Source organism: Astyanax mexicanus, chromosome 5 (assembly GCF_023375975.1).
Source record: "Astyanax mexicanus isolate ESR-SI-001 chromosome 5, AstMex3_surface, whole genome shotgun sequence".
NCBI classification, from domain to species: Eukaryota; Metazoa; Chordata; class Actinopteri; order Characiformes; family Acestrorhamphidae; genus Astyanax; species Astyanax mexicanus.
Genome location: NC_064412.1, coordinates 3,271,044 through 3,296,287, shown reverse-complemented (window position 1 = coordinate 3,296,287; position 25,244 = coordinate 3,271,044). Strand labels below are relative to the sequence as shown.

The following is a 25,244-nucleotide window of genomic DNA, read 5'->3' as shown; positions in this document are numbered from 1 at the left end:
GTTCATAGGTTATTTTTTGGTAGGTCTGTTACTTGGCAGATGAGGCAATGGACCATGAACATAGTGTTAGGCTGTGCTTCTGGATTCTTGTCGAGCCAGTATCAGATTGTGGTGGTTTTGCTATTGTTGTTAGTTGAGTGAGTAGTAGATCCTGGCTGAGCCCTATGCATAACCCCAGCTGTTAGGTGCAGGATTTGTCAATTTCCTGTATTATATTACTTACTACAGCATACAGATAAATAATAAGTAGTGTATAGTTTAGTTGAGCTTCATTTGGTGGAAGGGTGACCGTCAAGATTTCAGACTTACAACTTAATGCATGGATGAGGCAAGGATGGATGGAGGAAGCAAGGTGATGGATAGAAGAAGGTAGTGGGTGAACGGAGGAAGATTAAAAAAATGTCCGACAGTGACATTTTAAACTCTAAGCCCCGCCTTATCCTGCTGCAAAGGATTATGGTCTTTGTAGTTTACCTGCTCCCAAGGAATTTCCAACAAATAGATAAATTAGTATACACTTTTATGCAAAGTACAGTGATGTTTTTTACAATTTTTTGCATTCAATCAACTAATTAAACCAGATTTTTAACACTCTGCATTTGTAATTGTTCAGTAATGTCAGTGTTCTTTGAGCACTGATCTTCTTGATATGTTTAATAAACAAGTATATTGTTGATACAATAAGAAAACATATTTATAAACATTTATTTTTAAGACTGTAGCATTCCCTAGGTACAAAATGCCACTACATCTATATATACACTAATGCAGTATATTTTATCAGACAGCTGAACACGCTTGGAGGAGAACACTTAGCTCTCATAGTTTACATGTCCCATTCCCAGTCACACATTTCATTTACTTCTCTTACCTGCCATGTTAGTCTGCTCATAAAATCTAATGATTATAGTACAAATAGTGCAAATAACTTTATCTGCTGTGAGAGAACAGGCTGTGTGGGTGATGCCATACCTGTACCAGGTGCTCTACAGTCTACAGAGTGAGAGCGGTCGACTATTTTGCTGTGAAAAAAACTTTAATAAACATTAACAAAATAAAAAACATCAGTCATACAGATTGTCTTGTCTTGTCAATATTCTGATAAGATTTTAATAACACATTTCAAAGTGAGGAAAAAGGACGGTTATAGAGAGAAATTAGTGTACAAAGTTTAAAAAAAAAATAAAAAAAAAAATCATATGCACTACGAGTCGAAAGTTTAAGAATACCCCAGGTTTGTTCTGTAGTTCACTGCCACTGCTGTGCTGCACAAACAAGTCAGCCCACTTTACTTATTTTACCACATTAGGAATGTTTTTCTTACAGCTCCAGATCTTTTCTTCACAACTGAAACAGAGACTCAATCTACAGCTCTGGACAAAAATGAAGAGAGCACTTCAGTTTCTGAATCAGTTTCTCTGATTTTGCTATTTATAGGTTTATGTTTGAGTAAAATGAACATTGTTGTTTTATTCTATAAACTACAGACAACATTTCTCCCAAATTCCAAATAAAAATATTCTCATTTAGAGCTTTTATTTACAGAAAATTAGAAACAGCTGAAATAACAACAAAAGAAGATGCAGAGCTTTCAGACCTCAAATAATGCAAAGAAAACAAACAAGTTCATATTCATAATAAGTTTTAGAGTTTTTAAAGAGTTCAGGAATCAGTATTTGGTGGAATAACCCTGGTTTTTAAGTCTTTAAAAAAAGCTTCATTTATCTTTACATGTTTAAATCTATCTCCTAAAGGTCTTAAAAATGGCACAGACATTAAATACAATTTTGGTTTTATTTTCTTGCATCACATTTAGCAATTCCTAGATTTTGAATGCAAATCATCTTACTGATTTAGCAACAGAATAAACACTTTGAAAGCTTCAATGAAACTATGAAAACTTAAGGGACAACTTAGATTTTATCATTGAGTAAAAGATCATTTATCAGGTAATTATTTGGCATTTTAGTGCGGGTTTTTGTTTAGTAGGTTTGTATACTTATTATAACAGATTTTAGGTGGGTTGATGCCAGTGTTTCAGGGTGCCTCCGTGTCTGTGTTACCTTCTGGCTCTCTCTCTGTTTTATTCAGATCTGTTGAAGTTGTTAACCACTCTCTGATAATCTGATCACATCCTTTATACTCCATGAATCCAATCATAGCTCGTCTGTGCCATTTTTTTCCCTCAAAGACTCCACCCATCCCCAGCATGGACTGTTCACACTTCTGCCCTCAGGCTGGAGGTACAGAAGTGTAAAATGCCAGACCACCAGGTTAAAGAACAGTTTCTTCCCCACGGCCATCAGACTCTTGAACACACCTAAGGAATGACCCTGCCTTCAGACTCTAAACACACCTCAGGTATAACCCTGCGATCAGACTCTTGAACACAACTCAGGAATAACCCTGCTTTTTACTTCAACATGTTTACATTGCAGCCGTCACTTTACTGTTAATCTTTTTTTAATATATATAGTTATTGTCCATAACTGCATTATTTCGCACTTGCACTTTTTTTTATACATTTCTTTGCTTAAGTAACTTTTATTTTTTTTTATGTCTTTGACAATTAGTTTAATATTTATAACCTTATTGTATTTTTTTGCACTTTTTCTATCTTCTATTTGGCATTCTTGGCGAAGAGCAAAGAAAGAATTTCATTGTACACTGAAACCCGTTTCTGTACTGTACATATGACAATAAACTCTTTGAATTTGAATTTGAATTTCCATCTCTTTACTTTCCTCTGACTGAGTTATTGACTGCCCACTTTTCTGTATTGGGTTCTGTACTGCATGTTAAATGTTTTGTCTGATTCTCTGTCCTGCCACCACATTTCTGTAAAACTGCTTTGCGACATCAGTTATAAAAATGTATATATTTTTAGACTTAAAAAGATAAAAAAAATACATATTTTTTGCACTGTAAGGTGCACTTAAAATCCTTGCATTTTCCTAAAAATCGTCACTGCACCTTATAATCTGGTGCTCCTTATATATGAATTCTACCTGTCAGGAATTAAGGAGCAGTAAAGCCACTCCACTGAAGTACAGAGTTATACAGGAGTTGCAGTGCAGCACTAAGGCTGGAGCAGCATTAGCATTAGCCGATAACCTCAGCGCTAGCTCTTTCTCCGTTTAGAGGCGAAAACAAGCTACATGGGACGAACCGCTAGCTGATATTGCCCTGAGTTACCGAAAGCAGCGTTTATGCCCCACTCGTTCTGCATTAGCAGCTAATGCTAATGCTGCTGCACCCAGCCTTAGTGCTGCAGAAACTTCACTGAAACTCACCCTTAGACAAAATGTTGGAAATCTAAGCTTACTGTTGATAACCAGATGCACTTTAATTTTAATAACCTCTAAATAAACAGTTTGCAGGAGAGAAATCTGTGTAGATTAACATCCAAAGTGACTAGTGTTGCTTAAAATGTGCCTTATAATTGGTGCGCCCTATAATAAAAAAAATAAAACAGCCATATAGCAACACGTGCAATGTGTAGTGGGTTAAGCCATCATCATGATCATCATGATCTAGTGTTTTTTGTACTTTTAGCTATGTTGGTCTTAAAATGGTCTTAATTTGAGTGGAATTAAAAAGTGGTTTAGTCTTAAATGTAATTTCACAAACGTAAGACTGCAATAAGATGAGAACTGAATACTTCCTTTCAGTCAGTCATTCAGTTATTCAGTCACTCTCTCACTCTGAGGCAGGCGGCAGCAACATGACGTGAACGTCCATCACGTTGGTACCTGTGAGTCCTGGAAGAAGTAGCCTCCTCCCGTCAGAAAGACGAGAGAAAAAGGTGAAAGAATCATTATTGCTGAGGAAGCTGTTAATGTCCAGGCCCTGATTCTTGGCCTCTGCTTCCAGCTCTGCGTCACTAACTGCCCCGGCTGCGTCAGTAGGGCCATCCTGCCCGTCGGTTCCTCCGCTGAGGAACACGGCAGGGTTCTTCATCGATCCGGCACTGAGCTCCAGCCCGACCCGCAGAGCCAGCTCCTGATTCCTCCCTCCTCTACCCTTCCCCGTCAGCTGCACAGTGGGCTCTCCTCCTGCCAGCAAGCAGGTAGCGCACCATCCTTCCTCTCGACCCTCTTCCAGGAGCTTCATAGTGCGGCACAGGTCCCAGCTCTCCACCCCTGCTTCTGGTCCCACCTTCAGGATCTGTTCCTGCAGCTCTAGAGGAGGTTCTTTACCTGGAGAACAGGCGTACTGAGACAGCAGGCCGTACAGACGAGCCACGGTACGAACGTCTCCGCACACTCCCGGAGACAGCACCACCGTCCTGAGGCCCAGCTCCCGAGCCCTGCGGCCGGCGCACTCCAGAGCGATGGTGTTGGACCCGATCACAGAGTTCAGAACGTGGTCTCCTGCTGTGGAGTCCTGTGTGCGTTTCCCAGACTCCCCTTCACCCTGAGAGCTGCTGGATTTATTCAGAGCCTCTTTAACAGACGAGGGGAGAGAGACAGACAGGTTATATCTCTCCAGGATGGACCACACCTCCTCAGGATGCACCTCGCTCTGAACTGTAGGACCGCTGGCGATGAGGTCCAGAGGATCTCCAATGACGTCAGACAGAACGAGAGACACCACCTCAGAGAAAGAACAATAGGATTGGATCATTAGACGGATGAATAGTGGGGTCAAACAATCAGAAAATTGAATCAGACTAGCATATGCCACCCCCTATACTCTATACTATATAAAATGTCCAATGGAAAACAAGTATCTCCATTTTTGTCGATTTTTAGATTACTACATAATTTGAACACACAAACTCTCCCTTACACTTTGCCAAAATAGAAATACTTCAAAAAGACCTGAAATTAACTCATTTTACATTGACTTCCATTGAAAGTTTAGAAGGATTTTTCTCGCTCCTGTAAAGTTGCTGTTTTGGAGATCCTTGTTTTTCATTGGACAGCGACAATATGTTTGTTGAATGTGAGCCAGTTGCAAAATTTTGGGACTTTTGTAACTATTGTAAAGCAGCCTGGTTTTTATGTTTATTAAATGATGGCTACTCTCTTGATCTTACTTTAAATCAGCAGAGAATTTGGTATACGGCCTTAACAGCAGAAAAAAAACATCCTTGAACTTTTGGTTTGTACGGAGCCCCTAAAGGGACGTGGTGCTGAGCACCACATACTAAGTCGTGAGCACCACTTACTAAGTCGTGAGCACCACTTACTAAGTCGTGAGCACCACTTACTAAGTCGTGAGCACCACATACTAAGTCGTGAGCACCACTTACTAAGTCGTGAGCACCACTTACTAAGTCGTGAGCACCACTTACTAAGTCGTGAGCACCACTTACTAAGTCGTGAGCACCACTTAGTATATTCACTTGTCTGCACCTGACTTCACAGACTGCTACGTTGTGCTGTGCACATGCTCCTCCATTCAGTTATCAAAATCACATGTATTTAGCTGCCATTTGTGATTTAATGAAGGCTGCTTTTACAACAATCTAGCTAGCTAACCTAACGCTAGCTAAGTTAGGTTAGCTTTAATGCTTTCATTGCTCTCTGTACAATATATGGTAGGCTTGGGTTAAAGTAGCCGCTGTGTTTGGTGTGTGCGTGTGTGTGTTCCCAAAAGCTTTTTCTGTGCACATCTAATAAGATGGAAAAAAGGGAAAGAAAATCGCTCGGTTAATGCCGTCTTACAGCCAGAATGCTAACCAGCCAGGCTAGGCTAAGCTAAGTTAATGCTGAGCTAAAGCAAGCTACGCTAACCTAACCCCAGTCCAGCCAGCCTAGCTAAAACCAACACCACCCAGGAAAACCTGAAGACGACTCCACGGAGCAGGAGAAGAGAGTATTAGCGTTACCATCTTCACGCTAACTTTCGTGGTGTTAGTCTGCCTGAACCATACACTGTATGTAGTTAAGTTGTGGTGGAACTACTTTTTGGCGGAAGGCTCAGTCCATATTAAAGCATATTCAAACTGAATTTCTTAAAGTTCTTTGATTTATTTTCTTTATTTATTTAGTAAAAAAAGAAACTGTTGTATAAAAGCAATAGAACACTCGAGGTCGTGTGTTATCGCGAATAACATCACGGCCGTGATAATCTACAGTACTCGCCTTCGGCTCGTGCCTGCGACCAAATCACAGCCGTGATGTTATTTCACGATAACACACTCCCTCTCGTGTTCTATTGCTTAATTAAACTATAGCTTGCTAGCTAACATTATCTGGTGCTCACGACTTAGTAAGTGGTGCTCACGACTTAGTATGTGGTGCTCACGACTTAGTAAGTGGTGCTCACCACTTAGTATGTTGTGCTCACCACTTAGTAAGCTGTGCTCACCACTTTCTACGTAAAAAAAAATACACCACGTCCTTTTAGGGGCTCCGTAGGTTTGAGCCAACTACTGCTCTTTACAGGATCGGTGTCGCAGAATATAAACACATTGTCTTATTGGAGCGCTCAACAGCAAAGATCAGCAAAGCCACGCCTTTGTATGTTGGTATTTTGCTACTTCTAAGGGTTTTCTTTTCCCCTTTTCATATAGATATCAGTGTAATTTGATTGTTAAGACAATAAGATTGTTAAGACAAGATGCAAGAAATGAACACTCCTAATAATTCCGGATAATTGTAATATAATAAAATATCATATAACAATTAAGTTATATAAATGTACCTGGGCAGGGTAAGCACAGCGGGCCAGGCCTCCACCTTTCAGCAGAGACAGAGCTCGCCGCACCGTGTTCAGCTCCTGAATCGTGGCCCCTGCAGCCGCCAGCCGACGCGTCACATCCTGTTTCTCCTGTAAGGTTATTGGTGGAACTGGAGCAGGTAAAAGAGCAGAGCCACCACCTGCATAAAGACAATAATTAATAATAATGCATTTTATTTTAAGATGCCTTTCTTAGCAACCAAGGACACTGTATTATAAAAAAAACAATAAACAATTTTTTTTTTTTTTTTTTTACAAATTGGAAGTTGATCTATATTTTAGAGTGCAGATGGGAGTGAGTCGTGGGGCAGAGCGGCTAAAAACTAAAGTTAAAAGTTTGAATTGTGCAAATGTGTAACTTAAAGGAGAAATGGAACTTGAAATGGACTTGGGTTGAGGAAAAACATGATAACATGTACAAACTATTATGAAATAGCCCACCCTTTGGTCAACCCGAGCGTTCCCAAATACAGAGCTATGAGCCGAACAGGCCTACAATACTAGTGATAGGGGCATAGAGTTACCCATGTAAAGAAATGGCTATTTTTACACCATTAAAGGGGCACTAACCCCCCCGATTTTGAGTGACTCCACCCTCAGCTGGGTGGAGGGTAAGGCTAGTTTAAAAGAGGCAGTGGGTGATGTATGGGTTTAGAGACAGGGCAGGAGGGAGAGTGATTGGCTGAGCTAGTGGTGAGACCCAGATGTTTGGACATCAGCAGGGAGCAGTTTTATGGATTAGATTAGATTAGATAGATAGATAGATAGATAGATAGATAGATAGATAGATAGATAGATAGATAGATAGATAGATAGATAGATAGATAGATAGATAGATAGACTCACAGGCAGACATAGATAGATAGATAGATAGATAGATAGATAGATAGATAGATAGATAGATAGATAGATAGATAGATAGATAGATAGATAGATAGATAGATAGATAGATAGATTTCTGAGAGCCGTGACATTTGAAAACAAGGCACAGAGAACTTTAAAGTGCACAGGTAGTGTTAAGGTACTGTGCCAGTGCTTTGTTTAAATGTGTATAATAGTGATTTTTTGGCATTTAAAGGCTGTTGGAAGCCCTGGTTAAAAGCTCTATATTTCAGAATGCTATTCGACAAAAGTTAATACTTGTTATCATGCTTTATACAACCCAATTTCTCCTTTAAGGTTCAGGTACAGGTGATAATGCTATACCTGAAATAAGAACGAGCAGCAGATCTCTCTCAGTGAGAGAGCTGACGAGTTCACGGATGCTCTCTGCTGATTTCTGGGCGTTGGCGTCTGGCAGGTTGTGTTTGGCTCCTTCCATCACTTTAATTCTGCTGCTGCTCCCGAGCAACATGTTCCTAAACAGGCAGAAACAAGAACCATAAAGACCGAGCACATCTCAAAGCTTAAAAATAAGTTCTGTAAATTATTTCATGCTTTACAAACAAGCCTCTATCCAATGTATCATTAATTCTTTATTCCAGTGCCTCACATTGGATTTATCTCCCCTCAAACATACAAGAAGAGAACTGCTTTGTTTTAGTCCCGTTACTGCCCGCTTCCACAAAAAAATCATTTGTTTTAATCCCGCGCCCACCTGCTCGCAAAATACACATTCTGCCACTCCCGCCCACAGTCCCAATATCAATTGAAATAATTCAATTTAGTGCCTGAAATTTACTTGTATATTTATTAAAACAGCAAAATAGCATTGGATAGTGCTGTCCCATTTGTTACCACAGTCCAAACACACGCCGGATTAATTCAGGAATAAAAAATATATAAAATGTAATTCAATTAAATGAACGAATATATGCATTTTTCTTCTTCTTCTTCTTCTTCTTATTATTATTATTAATAATAAAATAATATTACTAATTAATTAGTTGTTTTTCTTCTTATGCATGGAAATCACTGCGTGATTATTAAAGTTTTCTAGACTATTTATTACTTTGCATGATTTTTCTACACCAATAACAATTAAATTCTGTCCCACATAGCAAGATATTTCATTGGGTCCGCAGTTTCTGGTACTAGTATATTAATTGACACCACTAATTTAAATATAAATGCATTTTACATTTATATACATGCAATATATAGTGTATCTTAAAAGAACAAGTGTGATTAATCAAAGTTAATCACAGAATATTGTCGTGATTAATCTGATTACATTTTTTAATCGATAGACAAATGTATGTTATTTATTTTGAATCTAAATGTTGTGATCAGATTTCCATATGGGTCTGTTCATCAACACAGAAGCATTGTGATTGAAAGACTTACTGTTTCCCATGATGCTGCAGTGTTTCCTGAATACCGTGAGGAACACTAATCAGACCCTGAACCAGATGATCTCCCACAATCCTCTCTGCCTCCGCCGCCATCCCCAGCACAGCTTTCCCGCAGCCCACCAGGTGCAGATTATTACTGAGCCTGAAACTGCGTCCGTCCACGAGCAGCTCGTCCCCGCGGCGCTGCAGCCCCCTGCGGACCACGCTGTCCGGCTGCACCCCCTCCACCGCCGCCGCGAACACCACCCTCGCTCGCTCCTCCAGAGACGACATCCTCCTGACCCGGGCAGCGGCCGGTCCTCCTGCCCACAGGGGGCGCCAGTGATGAACAGAGCGGGAGAGGCTTAGCACTCGAGCCATGGACCAATCAGATCATCCACACCGGAACAGCAGAGGAGCCACCGAACACCTGGAATAAAAGAGGGATTAAAGCGTCACATTAATGTTAAAAGTTGGGGGCGCAAAAAAACTCGCTAGTTCAAATGCCGTTCATGCATCTTGCCAACGGCTGTCGGAGTCCTGAGAGTGCACAATTGGTCTTGCTCTCTCTCAGTGGGTACAGTACAGTAGATGGCGCTCTTTCCCCTCATCACTCCTAGGGTGATGTGGATCAGCACAAGGCTGCGTCTGTGAGCTGATGTATCAGAACCGAGTCACTGCGTTTTCCTCCGAGTGTTAGCGCTGTGATGCTACTCGGTGCTACATCAGCAGCTCAAAAAGAGGCAGAGTCTGACTTTACATGTGTCGGAGGAGGCGTGTGCTAGTCTTCTTAACCCTCCTGGTGTTGGAGAATCACTAGTGATTGCTAGGGGGAGTTCTAAAGAGTGGGTTGGGTAATTTGCCTTGTAAATTGGGAAGAAAATGGGATAAAATTAGAAATAAAAATATGTACATTGATCTTGAGCTTCATTTTTCTCCACAAGGAGTAACTGAAGAAAAAAAAAACAACACTTGAAAAGGTGAAAAATTAAGCTTGAGAACGATATGTTGCTCTGCACACACAACTTTTGACAAAAATTCGTACTGCATATTATACCACAGTTAGTTCCGACCCTGCAATGTGATTGGCTGAGAGGCGTTCTATGAGTTGTCGTTATCAGCCGGTAATGCACTGTAACCGAAGCTCTCTACGTATTACTCCGCCACATACAGGTAACCTAGCAACGATGCAGCGCTTACAAACCAAACAGCACTACAGCTACAAACAGAGCAACTATTTTAACTGATGGAGTTTTTATAACCAAACATATTTTCTCCTCTTGTTTAACTCTAAATCTTTTGATAAACAGCGATAATGGAACTGTGGTATAATCACAATAATGCACTCGAGTTTTGTGCTATACAGCAGGGCCAATATTACATGTTATAGCACTACCTCACATGTATTATTGCTTAATTATATCCCATGGTAAAAAAAAAAAACATCTGTACACAATAAAGCAAATGCTGAACTTCATGACTGGTGTTATATAATCAGAGAGCGTAAAAACATAAATATATACAATTGAAACTGAAATTGAAATAAACATATGAGTTTCTGACTTATGAGTCATCATGAAATGATCTTACTTACCAGCACAGCCTAGAATACAACACACACACACACCAGCACCAAAAACAAGTTAATCTATGTGCCTCTTCTTGAACCCCATTCCTCCAAACCTGTGTACTGTGTGAGTAATGATTAACTACAGCTGTCCATAGGGCAAAGAGGACAGTCTGGTCCTGTCTGGTCCAGTTCTGTTCTGTAATTTTAGAAAGAAGCCTAAAAGCACTTTTTGTAACAAAGTTTCAGATGTAAAAACTTCATCTTAACTTCTGAGATGAAAGAAAATATAGTATTTTACCCACAGCTGCTGATCTGGAAGAGAAATCAGAGGGTCAGCAGAAGATCATCAGGAAAAAACTCTGCAGAAATCCTGAGATTATCCAGTAAATCCTAAATACGAAGCTTGTTAGAAGATTTGGGTGAAAAGGGGAGTGTAGAACTGTAGAACTGAAGCGATTCAAAGAGTCGATTCACTGATTTCAAACAATTTGGGAGCAGGGAGTCTAATTCAAAGCACTGAACTCGATTCCAAACAACATCTCTATTATATCTCGTAAATCTGAGTGTATCTTAGATATGTAGGAGATTTGGGTACAGAGGGCTGGGCGCGATTCAAAAGAGTAGATTCACTTATTCCAAAAAGTGATTCGTAATATATATATTTTTTTGTTAACCTAGCTACTTTATGTTCTTTTAGCCTTTACTTTCGTCATATTATAATAGTTATATATTATACATATTATATACAGGACCAGTCAAAAGTTTGGATACGCCTTCTTATTCAATTCAATTTATTTTTTATTTTTGTCTTATTTTTCTACATTGTGAATATGAATAGTTCTACAATTCTACAATGTGAATAGTGATCCAGGCTGTGAACACACACAGAATCACATAGGAATTTAAACGTTTTAAACTAACAAAAATACTCTTATCTGGGGAGCTGGGAACTTGCGATTTCTGAGGCGACCCTGATGGGTGCCAGTTCCATCATTATAACATTTATTTCTTAAAATCATTTTTTTTTCTTTATTACTTGAGAAGTTCTTGCTTATCATAACATGAGATATTAGAACATTACTCAAATATTCACTATTCACTGTATACCTGTAACTCTACCTCTTCACTACTTTACTTTAACTGATGCTCTCAAACACTTTATTAAGAGACAAGAAATTCAAGTAATTAACTCTTGATGAGTTCAGCACAGCTGTTAACTGAAAGCCTGAATTTTAGGTGATTCTACCTCATAAAGCTAACTGAGAAAATTCAGCCAAAGAAGGAGAAGAATATAAAATATAAAATATATTCTGGTTTGTTTAGCACTTTTTTAAAACTAAATAATTCCATAAGTTTTTCATCATAGTTTGGATGCTTTTAGTATTAATCTACAATGCAGAACATTCTTAAATAACAATAATAGAGAAACACTTAATTCAAGGAGTGTACAAACTTTTACTGGTACTGTATATATTATATAACGTTTATTTTAGGAATCGACTCTTTAAATCGACTCACTAAAGCATCGGATCCGGGAATGAACAGAACTAGGAGTGGCTCTGCTGTAATTAGTAACAGAGCTAAACACAATATACTCACTCATCTGCGCCATCAGTGTGTAGCCTTTCCCTCGTTTACTGGTGATTTCTAAAGCTATTACTGTCCAATAAACACTGATATTAAAGTAAATACCCCAGCAATACCGAGAACACTATGTAAACAACCACACTTCCGGAGGATTTGCGGTTAATTTCAAAATAAAAGTCTTTATATTCTGAAAGTGATGCGTTGTCGGGTGTATGGCTTCAAAACAGTTTATGTAACTAAAATATCTTGAAGAATTCAATAATTCATTATTCAATAATTGATTAACCCCACATGTAACCACAAAGTCATTTATTTAAACAAAAAAAAAAACAGTTTTAGAGCTGCTTAACGTTGGTTAAAAAAAGCTATTTACATTTTATGTACAGTATCTTAATATATGTACAGTATCTTTAATTCTTTATTTTTTATAAATTTTAATATTTTAAGAAATATCTAGCTAGATATTGTTCCAAAAAAGCTGATTACGATGTGTTCATCCCCTTCTGAAAACATTCTGCACATATAGGCTATCTTTACAGATAAAAATTGACGTAAAGTAAAGATCATACATTTTGTATGTGTTTTTCTTTTTAAACTTTTTTGAACTTTATTTTATGTATGTAATCTCTTAATAAATAAAAAACACTGCACCCATTTTAAATTATAGGAAGGACTTTTTTTGTTGTTTTGAATTAGATTGGGTTTTTTTGTTAATGTAAATGTTTTATGGTTCTTTGTTTTTATTTAAATACTAAAAAAATATATATTGGACGTCCTTTATAATGGTGTGTTTTTGGAAATCACTAAATGAAAAGAAAAACAAATATACATTTTGGAGAATAAAGATGAAGGTACTTAGATGTGTGCACATATTGCTATTCTAGAGGAATTAAAGTGAAAAAAAGCAAAATACCTTAGACAGTAGAAAGAAAGAGAGCTTCTACAAAGGAGAATACCAACTTAAGTGTGTTTTCTGGGTGTGTTTAAACCACCAGAGTTCTGTATGGGTGCATATGGGGCAACTGAGCAAAATGTAATAAAAATAAGCTTTTAATTATTTTTTTATACTGACAAATGTTCTCATTTCTTTAACACAGAACAATATATAAAAAAACATTTTTGCATACATACTTGTTAAGCTTTTAAATTTAGAGCTCTGTCTGTATCTCCAGCATCAGATCACTAACTAGTCACAGTAGCTCACAGTAGCAGTAATGCTGCACCTTTACTGAAAAAAAAAAACAGTTTACTGTAGAAAATTAAAAAAATACAGGTAGGTTTTATTTCCTTTTTTAGCGAAATACTTTATTCAGATGTCTAAAACTAAAGGAACATTCTGGAAAAGTAGTTAATGTATATTGTTAATTAGAGTTTTTAGCTCTTTAGCTCCATTCACTCCTGTACATTTTGGTCTCCCTCGCGGGCGCCCTCTAGCGGTGGGCAGTGTTTTCTGATATAACGGCGGAGACAGTAAGTGGGCAGTGTCTCCATAAACCAGCTCTGATAACTTTTCCACTTGTAGTTACTTAAACTGGGCAGCAGATGGTAATATTACATAACATACTAAACATACAGCTTTATTCAGATATTATACCGTGTACAGCATTTTCAGAAAAAGAAAATAATTACACAAATGAAATCAAATGAATTAAATCAGATTTATTTACAGTCTCATAACATTAGTATTGGGTACAGGTGAGTGAAAAACAGTTGCAAAGTCCCTTTCAGTAGTAAAAACACAATAATATAAAAACAAAAAAATATAAATATACACATATAACTTATACATACACATGATTGCAATGTTTTAAAATACAGATGTTTACATTACTATTTAATAGGAGTAATGAAACTTCCAAGAAAAGAGAGAAATCCCCCTGGAGTCAGCAGCAATGCAGGCGACTGTACCATCCTGTACATGACATCATCATTCCTGGGTAATCAGAGACCCCCTGAGAGAGAGAGAGAGAGAGAGAGAGAGAGAGAGAGAGAGAGAGAGAGAGATCGTAGACATTTTTAGAAGCACTGTTACTATTTAAACAATGCAGGTGGAAGGAGTGAAAATAGACTGTTGGCAGGGTGTAAGATAGCAATGAACATCACAATGCAACTTGCGCAGGATGTCAGACTGTTGCTCTATTAACTAATTTAGTGACTTCTGAAGACTTTGAATTAATTGCACTAGATTTTATTTAGAGGTTTCAGAGTAAAAAGGGGGTTGAATACTTTTACACATCACACTTTTTTTAGAAATTTTATTTTGATTAAAATTTTGAAAACCATGCATTATATTTGTTCCACTTCACAATTATGTGCTACTTTGTGTTGCTATATCACTTAAAATCTAAAAATAAAATACATTTAAGTTTGTGGATGTTTAAGTTCAAGGGGTATGAACACTTTTGCAAGCCACTGTACAACATTTTCCATTAAAATCCTTTTTTTTTCACTTGTTCTTTGTGAAATACAGTAGGTTGTTTATGTAGTTGTATATGGATGATGCACGTGAAACTCTTCCTCAACCTCCATTATCTGCAGGAGCTAGTAAAAGAAAATATTCAGAATCAGGAAAAGCTTTGTGTCTATGCCAACCCGTGAATTAGTATTCAAGGCCCTTCCCACCTCGGCTCAGGCCCGCCCACAGGCAGAGCTGAAACCGAGCAGCGACGCCGTCTCATCAAATAAGAGCTAAATAACAGTGCTAGGAACAGCATGCAGTTCATTCCTGTGTTATTTGTGCGAATAACACATCAGTGTTTATATGCTTTACCCAGTAATTCAGAGCTAAGAAACAAATGGTGAGAATTAGTCTATGGAGGAAAAACACCAGCAGCCAAGTACAATTGAGATAGGTAGGTGTATGATTAGAACAGTTCTGTTTACACTAGTTAAAAGTGGATTTTTACTTTCTGGACCTGGACTACCCACCTCTTTGTGTAACTACAGGTTTAAATAGGATCTCCGGTGGATTTGGTGTTTTACAGAGACTCTAAGACTAGGTCAGTGGCTGAACTGAACTTAGCAGGGCATTATTACACATGTTGTAAAGTAACATATGACATTGTAAAGATTGTTATTAATGTAAAAAAATCTTTATTTTAAAAGGTTTCAAACTGGTGTCCTTCTCGCTGCTTCCTGGTGTCGCAGGGCTGTTATCCAATCAGTGGCTATATGTTTGCATGTATGAATATTGATGAGTAAGAGTCGAAATCCTATCGTCATATAGCATTCATTTATAGACCACAACTAGACATTTTAAAATTAAGGAAAAAACAATGGAATGAGACCTTTAATATTATTACATTCATAGGTACCATTAAACGTGACTATTTATTGCTCCACAAGGGATCCACTATTATTATGAGCCAAATTACAGTTTTGCTAAAAGTGTGAAACTCCTGTAGTCCTTTATTTGCTGTTGTGAAGTTCTGACTGTACCCTGCTTTCTTGTTTAGTCATGGATAATTGATGTACACTGCTTTATTCGCGGGTGGCTTTGGCGAGCAGATGGAGCGAGGTCACATTGCTGGCTGGCATTTCCATTTCAGAGTACCAGTGTCCCCTTCCTCACCTTCCTCACCCTCCCTCACCATCCTGCTTTCCCTCCTCCATCGTTCTTTCTCTTCTCTGGCCCTCACGGCGAGCTCGCGCTCTTTCTGTACTCCTTTAAAGCTGAATGTCAGAGATCGGCCAGCGATGGCCAGAGGAGCAGAGCGCTGTATCTCATGATTAAAGGCGAAATGAGGCGAAGTGGAGAGGGTGTTCCCTATCAATGACTTCTTCGCCTAAAGTTTCACAAAGGCTTTAAAAAGGAGACATTTTACTGTATTTTTTGCACTATAAGGCACAACGGATAATAAGGCACACTATCAATAAATATTTATTTTCTGGTCTATTTTTTATATTTATAAGGAGCACCGGATTATAAGGTGCACTGATGATTTTGGGGAAAATTAAAGGATCTTAAGTGCACCTTAAAGTGCAAAAAATACGATATACTGAACTCGCTTTTTGTGTGATTTTGTATTTCCACTTGGGTCTCGACTTCCCCTATAAACGCTCAACAAAAAAATCCATCTATCCATTTTCTGAGAATCAGCTGAAACAGTTTGGTGTCAGGAATCATTTGCTTCTATAAGCCGTTTGGATGCTCCTCCCTTAATTTTTAATTCCTTTAATTTTAGCTGCATTGAAAATGCTCTGTTTGTAGCTGCGCTGTTTGGCTTGTAAGCGCTGCATCATTGCTAGGTTACCTGTAGGGGGCGGAGTAATATATGGAGAGCTTCGGTTACAGTGCATTATCGGCTGATAGCGGTACTTATGGAATTACAGAGTCAGAACTAACTGTGGTATAATTGTGCTTTAATCAAACAGCAAATAAAATTGCAGGCCACTATGTGGTGCTACATGGAGCTGAGAAAACCCTGGTCTACATGCTTTCATTATTCTCCCTCTCTCTCTCTTTCTTTCTTTTTCTCTCCATGAGACGATTTAGCTCCCGTTCACCATGAATGACTAAGATGTATCTCCTCCCTGTGTTCAATTAGTAGGGATATGAGGGAATAATGATAACTGGAAAGGATGGAAACAGAATTAGCTGCTGCTGGTGCTTCGTCATACTCACATTAACATTTATCATGGGCTTTCTCTTTATGGTACTGAGGCTCTCGTTATTCCATTAGCCTACAGCAAAACGGAGAGAAATTGGACGAGCTCATAATGCTATCCCATACGCCAGTGCCCCTCTTATTGTCTTTGTGCTTTAAAGATTCCAGAGCCCCTGGGTGTGATCTGTTATAATAAACACATATTATGCAGGACATTCAGTCTGCATTAACGTCCAACATAAACGCTTTATTAAGACAATGCTGTGGATTTCCAGAGCTGGACCCATATGTTTCATAGTATGGGGTGTGATTCACACAAATTTGAAGTCATACATAAAATATTAAATAGTAAATGTATTTACTATACCATAAAAATGTAAAGTTTTACAAATGAAATGTAAAATGTACTGATGATCAGTGATGGTTTGGAGAGACATTACATCTGCTGGTGTTGATCCACTGTGTTTTATTATCAAGTCTAAAGTCAGTGCAGTTTTGTCCCACAAAATCTTACAGCACTTCATGCTTCCCTCTGCTGACAACTTGTATGGAGATGCAGATTTCATTTTCCAGCAGGACCATTTGGACTTATATAATATTCTAATAAGTAAGCCATAATCATCAACAATAAAAGAAATAAACGCTTAAAATTGATCACTCTGTGTGTTTTAATACATGTATATAAAATATGAGTTTCACATTTTGAACTGGATTACTAAAAAAAGGACCTTTTCAATGATATTCTAAATTTTTGAGATGCACCTGTACATTACCATCAAACAACAATCTATTTACTATGGATCAGATCGTCAGTAAAGCAGTGTGATAAAATGTGGCAGAGGTTCTGACCATCATGATGAAACTAAAGCCTAGTGTGTTTCCATTCCATTATATATAATATAATATAATATAATATAATATAAACATAAACGTATAGAGAGAACATTACAGGTGCATCTAAATGTATTCACATTCATTATATACTGTACCTAATGAATTTAATTAAACAGTCACCAACCTGTATCTGAAGCCTTATCCCCCCAGTTTAAGGGTGTTTTTACTTTTAACAATAATTGGTCCAGTTAAAATTGATTCTGGTTTATTTGCACATGTTGTGCAGTTTATTTTGGCAGGTATGAAAACAGCAATCCACAAACCAACCCTGGAGAAATTAGTTTTGTGGTAAAAACGTGACCCGAGCTCTATCCAACCAGCCTATTAAATGCAGTTCTTATGTTTGAGCTATACAGCTGTTCAGGTGCAGTTAAACCTGATTTATTAGTCAGATGGTTACTACAGCTATTAACTAATTCCCAATTTGTTTGTAGAATTGAACTATAGGTGTGAGAACACCCCTAAAATCACACATTTATCATTTTATGATAAATGCAGGCCTTGTCTGCATTGCAGCTTTTGACCCTGTGCTTTGCTGGGACAAAATTCAGAACAGTAAATTCAATAAGACCAAAAGATCCCCTCAGTCTCCTCAGTCTGTGTAGAGCAAAGAGCAGATCTTGTAGCTTCTGGAGACCTAATTCTTGCTTCAGTGCTGAATGACCAGCCCCCAAATTACTGGTGACACTTCTGTCCATAAAACCCCCACAAACAATACAACGCTTTTAGGCTTTGGAGAACAAAAGGTTTTTAAAGGCTCCCCTGTCTCTCCTCATTACCTTGAGTGGCTGATTACTTTGGCTACCTCTTTGCCAATTATACTCCAGCTTTTCTTAGTGGCCTCCTGCCGAGAATCTCCTTCAACTCCTACAAAGACAGCAGACCCTCTGCTGGAGAACCGTAGGCAAAGCCATGTCATTAAAAAAATGAAAAGGTAGACGCTTGAGACTTGGAAATTAAATAGAACGAATAATGCACAAAAAAGAAAAGGGAAAATTGGAAATTTGGATAAAATGTTAAAATACTGTAGACTTTCAATCTTAAAAAGACTTCATTTTGCAACAAGCAATGGAACCGGCTTTAATTAACTCAATGAAACTATCATATTTTTTATTTTATAAGGCGCACCGGATTATAAGGTGTATTATAAGGTGCAACACTAGTAAGGAACAGGGGTGTTGCCATGTTTTCCTTCTTATTCAGCAGGTTTCACCACAGGATTGCGAGACCTTTGAAATTAAGCTAAGTTAAGTTAACGAAACTGTAATTCTTAAAAAAAAAATTCTTTCAAAGTGAAACGAGTGCTGGATATTTGTCTACCCACATTTCTCTCCTGAAAACTGTTTATTTGGGTAAAGCGCTTCTGTTTATTTACAGTAAGCTTAGATTTACAATATTTTAGTGCAATTAGCAGCACTTAGCGCTAGTAAATGCCACCCAACAGAGCTACACTGAGAAACCCTGAGTGTTCCGGTAACTCAGAGTGCTATCAGCTAGCGGTTCGTCTCACGTAGCTTGTTTTAATAAGGTAAACACGCAGACTACAGTCCGATATACTCACTTCTGAGTGATGAAAAAGCTAGTAAGGGGCTAATGCTAATGCTGCTGCACCTAGCCTTAGTGCTGGAGAAACTTGAGCACTGAAAACTCACCCTTATAACAAGCTCTGTACTTGCACTGCAACCGTTTCTGCTTGTGAGCTCTCGTTAGGGGTTGCCAAAAAGTAGGTTTTAATGCACCATAGTGAGCCTTTGAAGGATCAACACCTTGAGGTTTGCGGGACTCCAGACCACCAGGACACCAGCAGCTTCAAATACCTGTTTCCTGGTTTGTAATGACATTTTAGCAGCTTCTCTCTCTTAATCTGATGAACTTGCCTGGCAGAAACCTTCCTCATTTTGCATTTATCTGCATGAAACCATCTGTGCTCTGAATCAGCCACAAATCTCTTTACAGTAAGTTTTGTGAAATATCTAATGTTTTATACCTTGTTCAAGACATTGCACTATTTGATGCTTTTCGGCAAAAGAGAAATCCTTTCTTATTTCCCATGTTGCTTGAAACCTGTGGCCTACTTAATAATGTGGAACATCCTTCTTAAGTAGTTTTCCTTTAATTGGGCAAACTAATTATCATCACAGGTGTCTGAGATTGTTTTCAGTGATCCAAAAAGGCCCTGAGACACAAACCACCCATGATTTTAATTTAGAAACAAAAATCTTTATGACGCTTAAATCCAATTTGCATAACAATTTTTGAACGTGGTGTACATTTCTAGTAACAATGCAGTTATTAGAGATCTTTTCACGTCTTATGAATCAGGACCGAAGTTTGTAAATGTGAGAAAGAAGTAAGTTCTTATATCATAAACACATAAACTAACACTGAGGTCAGCAGAAGGTCCTTTCAGCAGAGCGTCCTCTGTTAGTCGCCTCTGGTGATCTGCTGCTAGGCAACTGTGGTCCACCGTGTGATTTCTCACATGACAACATCTTCTCACCGAGCAATTAGACGTAGGAGAAGCTCCTGCGTTTCCCCAGGGTCTGGTGTTTCTAAACACAAGAGCCGTTTCTAAATATGTGTTCTTGTCTGTACTTGTGTTCTTCTGGACTCAGGAAGCGTCATCAGATGCAGCCCTAAAGTTCTATTCCATTCAGAAGATCACAATTAGCCAAGTTCACTACAAATATCTGGATGTGTTCCATGTTCTCCCTCTCCCTAATGCTGGTACTTGTTTGAGTAAAATGAACATTGTTGTTTTATTCTATAAACTACGAACAACATTTCTCCCAAATTCCTAATAAAAATATTCTCATTTAGAGCATTTATGTGCAGAAAATGAGAAATGGCTGAAATAAGAAAAAAGATGCAGAGCTTTCAGACCTCAAATAATGCAAAGAAACAAAAAGCTCATATTCATAAAGTTATAGAGTTTAAGAGTTCAGAAATAATCAATATTTGGTGGAATAACCCTGGTGGTTTTTAATCACATTTTTTTCATGCATCTTGGCATCATGTTCTCCTCCATCAGTCTTACACACTGCTTTTGGGTAACTTTATGCTGCTTTACTCCTACTCCTTGATTATATTCCAGAAGAGGTTTTTAATTTGGTAAAATCAAAGAAACTCCTCATTTTTATTTTTTGTATTTTTTGGTTACAATTTCGAAAAAAGTAAAAAATAAAAAAAGGTATCGTTTGGGTATCAGTTTTTGAATTCAAAGTTTTGTATCAGTACCAGTATTGAAAATTTCAAAATGATACCCAGTGGCAGAAAGGTGCTATATAAGTTTAATGGTAAGTAATTAAGTAACTTGTGTACGCCGTATTGAGAAATGGTCCAGATCTGTGAGCCCTGCTGAAATAAAAAGGTTATGGAAGTGAAGGAGTCAGCAGAACCTCTGAGCTGACAGTCCAGTGAAGACCTGGCCAGAAGATAACCTGGTGCAGTCGAGGCTGCAGACGTGATATTTAGTCCTGCACTCAGACATGATGCTTCTTTCCTGTCAGGCTTTTATTGTAGAGTGCACAACCTCTCTACCTCCATACACAGCCACCGAGAACCCACTTCACCTTCACACGTTTCCCAGCAATGACATGGTAAAGCGCTATCCTCCAGAGAACTGCTCTCCGTTTCCTGAGACCTGGGATGAAGAAAAAGTGAAAGATGGAGAGAAACAGGAAGAGAGGATATGCTGAGGATCCAGTTGGGTTACTAATAGGAGAAATGCAGCTTGTTTAAGAGTCATTTCCTCCAGTTAACTGTGAGAATACATGCAGTGGAGGCGAGGGCGAGACATGTCCTCAGGACAGTGTTGTTCTCGAGCTGAGAGATATCACAACCAGCGCTGCATAAACATCAGCTGCCTAAGCGCTAAAATAAAGAAGTCTAAATTCATGTTTCCTAACACGATGACTTACTAAGAAACCAACATTTGCTCTGTTACAATCCATGAACAGTCTATTTTCATGCCTTCTCCCATGCTGTTAAAATAGTGTCAGAATTTAGGAATAAATCTACACCGATGGGTGTGGTGGTCTGGAAGTGAGGTGAGTTCAGGTAAATTTCTGGTGTGTTTCTACACAGGAGCTCCACTGACTGATTAAAACCCTGGCAACAGTCAATCATTCCTATAGAGTCCATTCCTATAGGTGCTTTAACTCAACAATAAACAGAATAAAGAGTAAAATAACATTACTGTTCCCTTAAATGAGCTGCTGGTGTATCTTCACAGCTTGAATGAGCAGCTCAGTATCTGTCTCTACTGAGACGCTCAAAAGTTTCACACTGTTAAGATAAGAACGCGCTAAAGTCAGAGCTCAGCGAAATTTATTATTGAAGACTATATTAAAGCTAAACAGGAACACATACAGAATTATTTTGTAAACAAAAAGTGTTAAACAAACCAGAATATGTTTTATACTTTAGATTCTTCTAAATAAGTATCAGATGTATCTTTGAGGACAGATCTGCATGCTCTTGGTGAGATTTTAATCTCAGTGTCTTCATGAGGGAGAGTCACCTGGAATAGTTTTCTCAGCGTCTTGAAGAAAGGAGTTCCTGGAGGTACAGGCTGAAGGCTGCATTAGCATTAGAGGCTAACCCCTAGCTGCGGTTAGATAGCGCTACACTGAGTGTTTAGTGGTAAGCAGGGCGATATAAGCAAGCGGTTCGTCCCATGTAGCTTGTTTTAACACGGTAAACACGCAGGCTAGCGCTTAAATCGATTAGCAGCTAATGCTAATACTGCTTCAGCCTTGGTGTTGCAGAACTAAACTAAAACTCCTGTACTTCAACAGAGTGGCTTTACTACTATAATACCTGACTAGTAGAATTCATACATAAGGTGCACTGATGATTGTTTAAGAAAATTAAATAATTTTAGTGCACCTTATAGTGCAGAAAAATACAGTACTCAACCATCTGCTGCCTTACTGTTTAATGTTTTATGTTCTTCACTCAGTGTTGTCATGTCATGCTGATACACTGCTAAGAAAGTTACATAGAAAAATAGTAAAGTACTGATGGTTTGTCAATTTAGCAGCTGTTACTTCATAAATCCAACCTAATCACCCTAAACTCTCTCTTCCAGCCCTGTTCTGAATTTACAAACAAAGGCCAGACCAGACAGTCTGCACTATATTACATCAGCTGAAAGTGTCTGTGATTCACGTTCTGTCCCCAAGGCAGTTAAATTTAACCACAATTAGCATTGCAGAATTAGACTGGCCTATTTAATCTTACCACATACAAAGAACAAACAATCACAATCACTGTGTTCACACAGCAGGATAAAAGTGGCCCAAATCTACGGAGCCCAGGAGCGGCCGTGAATAATAAAATAATAATTTGAGCAAACGATATAGCAGTTTGTGTTCATGTTTTCTTTCATTTGAGTGAATGTGATTTCTTTATTTGGAGTGAATGTTTTTTATGTGCACCAAGACAAAAAAGCTCAGAGGAAAAGAAGCATTTCTAACTCTTAATCTGTTACACATCTGCGTGATGCAAATGCAAGTTGGTTTTACATTATTTTTGACATTACCAGAAGAAACAAAAACAGAGACAAAGGAAGAAACACAAAGACTATAAAACAAATAACTAACAAGGTCTTAACTAACAAAGAATCCAAAAAAAACAGAACTCTGTAGACCAAAACTTGGCAGGTCATAGGCTCAACAAACACAAATAAAAAATATCCAGACAGGTCAAACAAAAAGCACAACAGAGAACAAAGAAACACATGGGGAATTTATACACAGGCACAGACAAGGGATGCCTGTGGAAGTAACAAGGGGGCGTGGTTACAAATGAGACAGGAGGGGTTACAGATGACAGGGCGGGACTAAAAACAAAACAGAGCCATGTGAAGCACATGAAGCACATGGGCAGGTAAAACAAACAAGAGAACAGAGGACATGAACAGGAAGGACCAAAAAATGGAAAAACACAAGACAGACACAAGCTAAGGTGTGTTAATTAACTGCGTTTATTACCTGCTGATTATTAATGCTCTAGTGTTACAGTTATATAACACCAGAGGTGGAAAGTAATAAATTACATTTACTTAAGTTACTGTAATTGAGTAGATTTTATGAGTAATTTGTAATTTTTAAAGTAGTTTTTAAAATAAGTACTTTTACTTTTACTCAAGTACATTTTGACACAAGTAATTTACTTCACTACATTGGAAAACTCCCTGTTACTTAAGTATTTTTTTATCATTAAACAATCATTAAATGTTAAAAAAACATGTAAATATCAGTTAAAGCAGAGCAATTGCAAGTTAACAAATTAATAATGAACTGTAAAACTATAAAAATACAGTTTAGAGTCACCTATATGACCATAACTTTTTAACAGTAAAGAAAAAATGGATCATAGAAACATATACCACTTGTTCTTGAAAATGTTTTATGGGCTGGTCTGAACAAAAACTGCCTGGAAGATCCAAATTATTATGTGGAATAATAGTTTATGATTTAGATTTAATTTATGATTTGTTTTTATTTTTTACATAAAATAATTAAAAGAAACTATGTAACTTTTACGCACAGTAAATTTTAAATTGAGTACTTTTTTACTTTTACTCGAGTAGATTTTTAGATGGGTACTTTTACTTTTACTTGAGTAGAATTTTAGCAAAGTAAAGGTATTTTTACTCAATTACAATTTTTCAGTACTTTTCCACCTCTGTATAATACAGATTTTGCAGTTTTTGCCGCCGTGGTGGCGTCGCTACTGGTAGCCGAGCCTTTGTCTTCCCTGCCGTGAGAAGCTAGTAAGAGCTAGAACATCTACTTACATTATAACCACTGTTATTAGCATCAGAACAGACCCAGGACCTGTCCTCCGTCCTCAGACACCTTTACTGACCCTCCCCTCTCTGAAGGACCTAAATCACAGCCGGCTCTGCAGACAGAGACAAGTGTACAGATAATGTTGTTTAAGAGGGTTCCTGTCTGCCCGGTGTTTTAATGGCCGATCAATGACCCGACAAATGCGCTCGTAAAAGAGACAGAGATTAAACCTTTTCTGTCAGAGAGGGGAAATTTATGGCACATGTGGAGCAGTGGCAAAGAGACACAACATTACTGAAGCTGCTGTTTCTTTCTTAACTGTGGCTTAAGAAAGACAAAAAGATTAAGAAGATTGATAAAAATGGAATTACAACATCTTATGTAACAGATTGCAGAAAGCTGGATGTAAATGCAAGCTCTTAATTATAAATAAACTCGAAACAAACCAAACCGGAAGATAAAAAAAATGAAGCTAAACTATAGATAGAACATAAAAGCACATCTGTAAAGGTTTGGATAACAAACTTTAAAATATTTCACATTTCTACCCAGTGATAAAACTCCTGCATCTGGACTGCAATTGAAAAAACAAACAAACAAACAAACAGGAGGATCAGTGAGTTTTTAGGCTTTTTTCTTGGTCACATGACATCATCATGTTCAGTAGCTCCTCCATTTACACTCCCTGTTGTGTTTTTATGTGGATCTCCGTGGAAACCGTGGCGCGCGGTTGTAATTACGGTGCACGGCAGTGGACAAATATCTATTTTATTATACGCGAGGAGACGAAACTCAGAGATGTGCGTCCGGACGGGACTAAAAT

General features: G+C 38.0%; 1 protein-coding gene and 1 long non-coding RNA gene across 6 annotated transcripts in view; both read right to left on the bottom strand.

Annotated features, from left to right (window-relative positions):
- LOC125802215 (uncharacterized) overlaps positions 1–25,244 on the bottom strand; it is a 121,483-nt gene that overhangs the window by 73,795 nt on the left and 22,444 nt on the right. The window lies entirely within an intron of this gene.
- On the bottom strand, positions 1,018–12,268 carry glyctk (glycerate kinase). Of its 5 annotated transcripts, XM_049479483.1 has the most exons (6): positions 12,133–12,268; positions 10,832–10,923; positions 8,977–9,393; positions 7,897–8,048; positions 6,655–6,830; positions 1,018–4,596 (listed from the first exon to the last, which is right to left on the bottom strand). In XM_049479483.1, the coding sequence occupies exons 3-6, from the start codon at positions 9,342–9,344 to the stop codon at positions 3,700–3,702; spliced, it is 1,593 nt and encodes a 530-aa protein (XP_049335440.1). In that variant the 5' UTR covers positions 9,345–9,393; positions 10,832–10,923; positions 12,133–12,268; the 3' UTR covers positions 1,018–3,699. The 5 variants fall into 5 exon arrangements, with proteins under 5 accessions (XP_049335440.1, XP_007239342.3, XP_049335439.1 ...); XM_007239280.4 differs by lacking the exon at positions 10,832–10,923; XM_049479482.1 differs by lacking the exon at positions 12,133–12,268 and having other exon boundaries at positions 10,832–11,822.

What these genes read in the sequence shown, in the direction of transcription:
- glyctk (XM_049479483.1), bottom strand. Translation starts at nt 9,344, where the DNA reads ATGGCTCGAGTGCTAAGCCTCTCCCGCTCTGTTCATCACTGGCGCCCC. An exon ending in CTGCAGCATCATGGGAAACA is followed by an intron (nt 8,049 to 8,976) that starts GTAAGTCTTTCA and finishes CTGCCTGTTTAG; the next exon opens with GAACATGTTGCTCGGGAGCA. An exon ending in GCTGTGCTTACCCTGCCCAG is followed by an intron (nt 4,597 to 6,654) that starts GTACATTTATAT and finishes TCTTTCTCTGAG; the next exon opens with GTGGTGTCTCTCGTTCTGTC.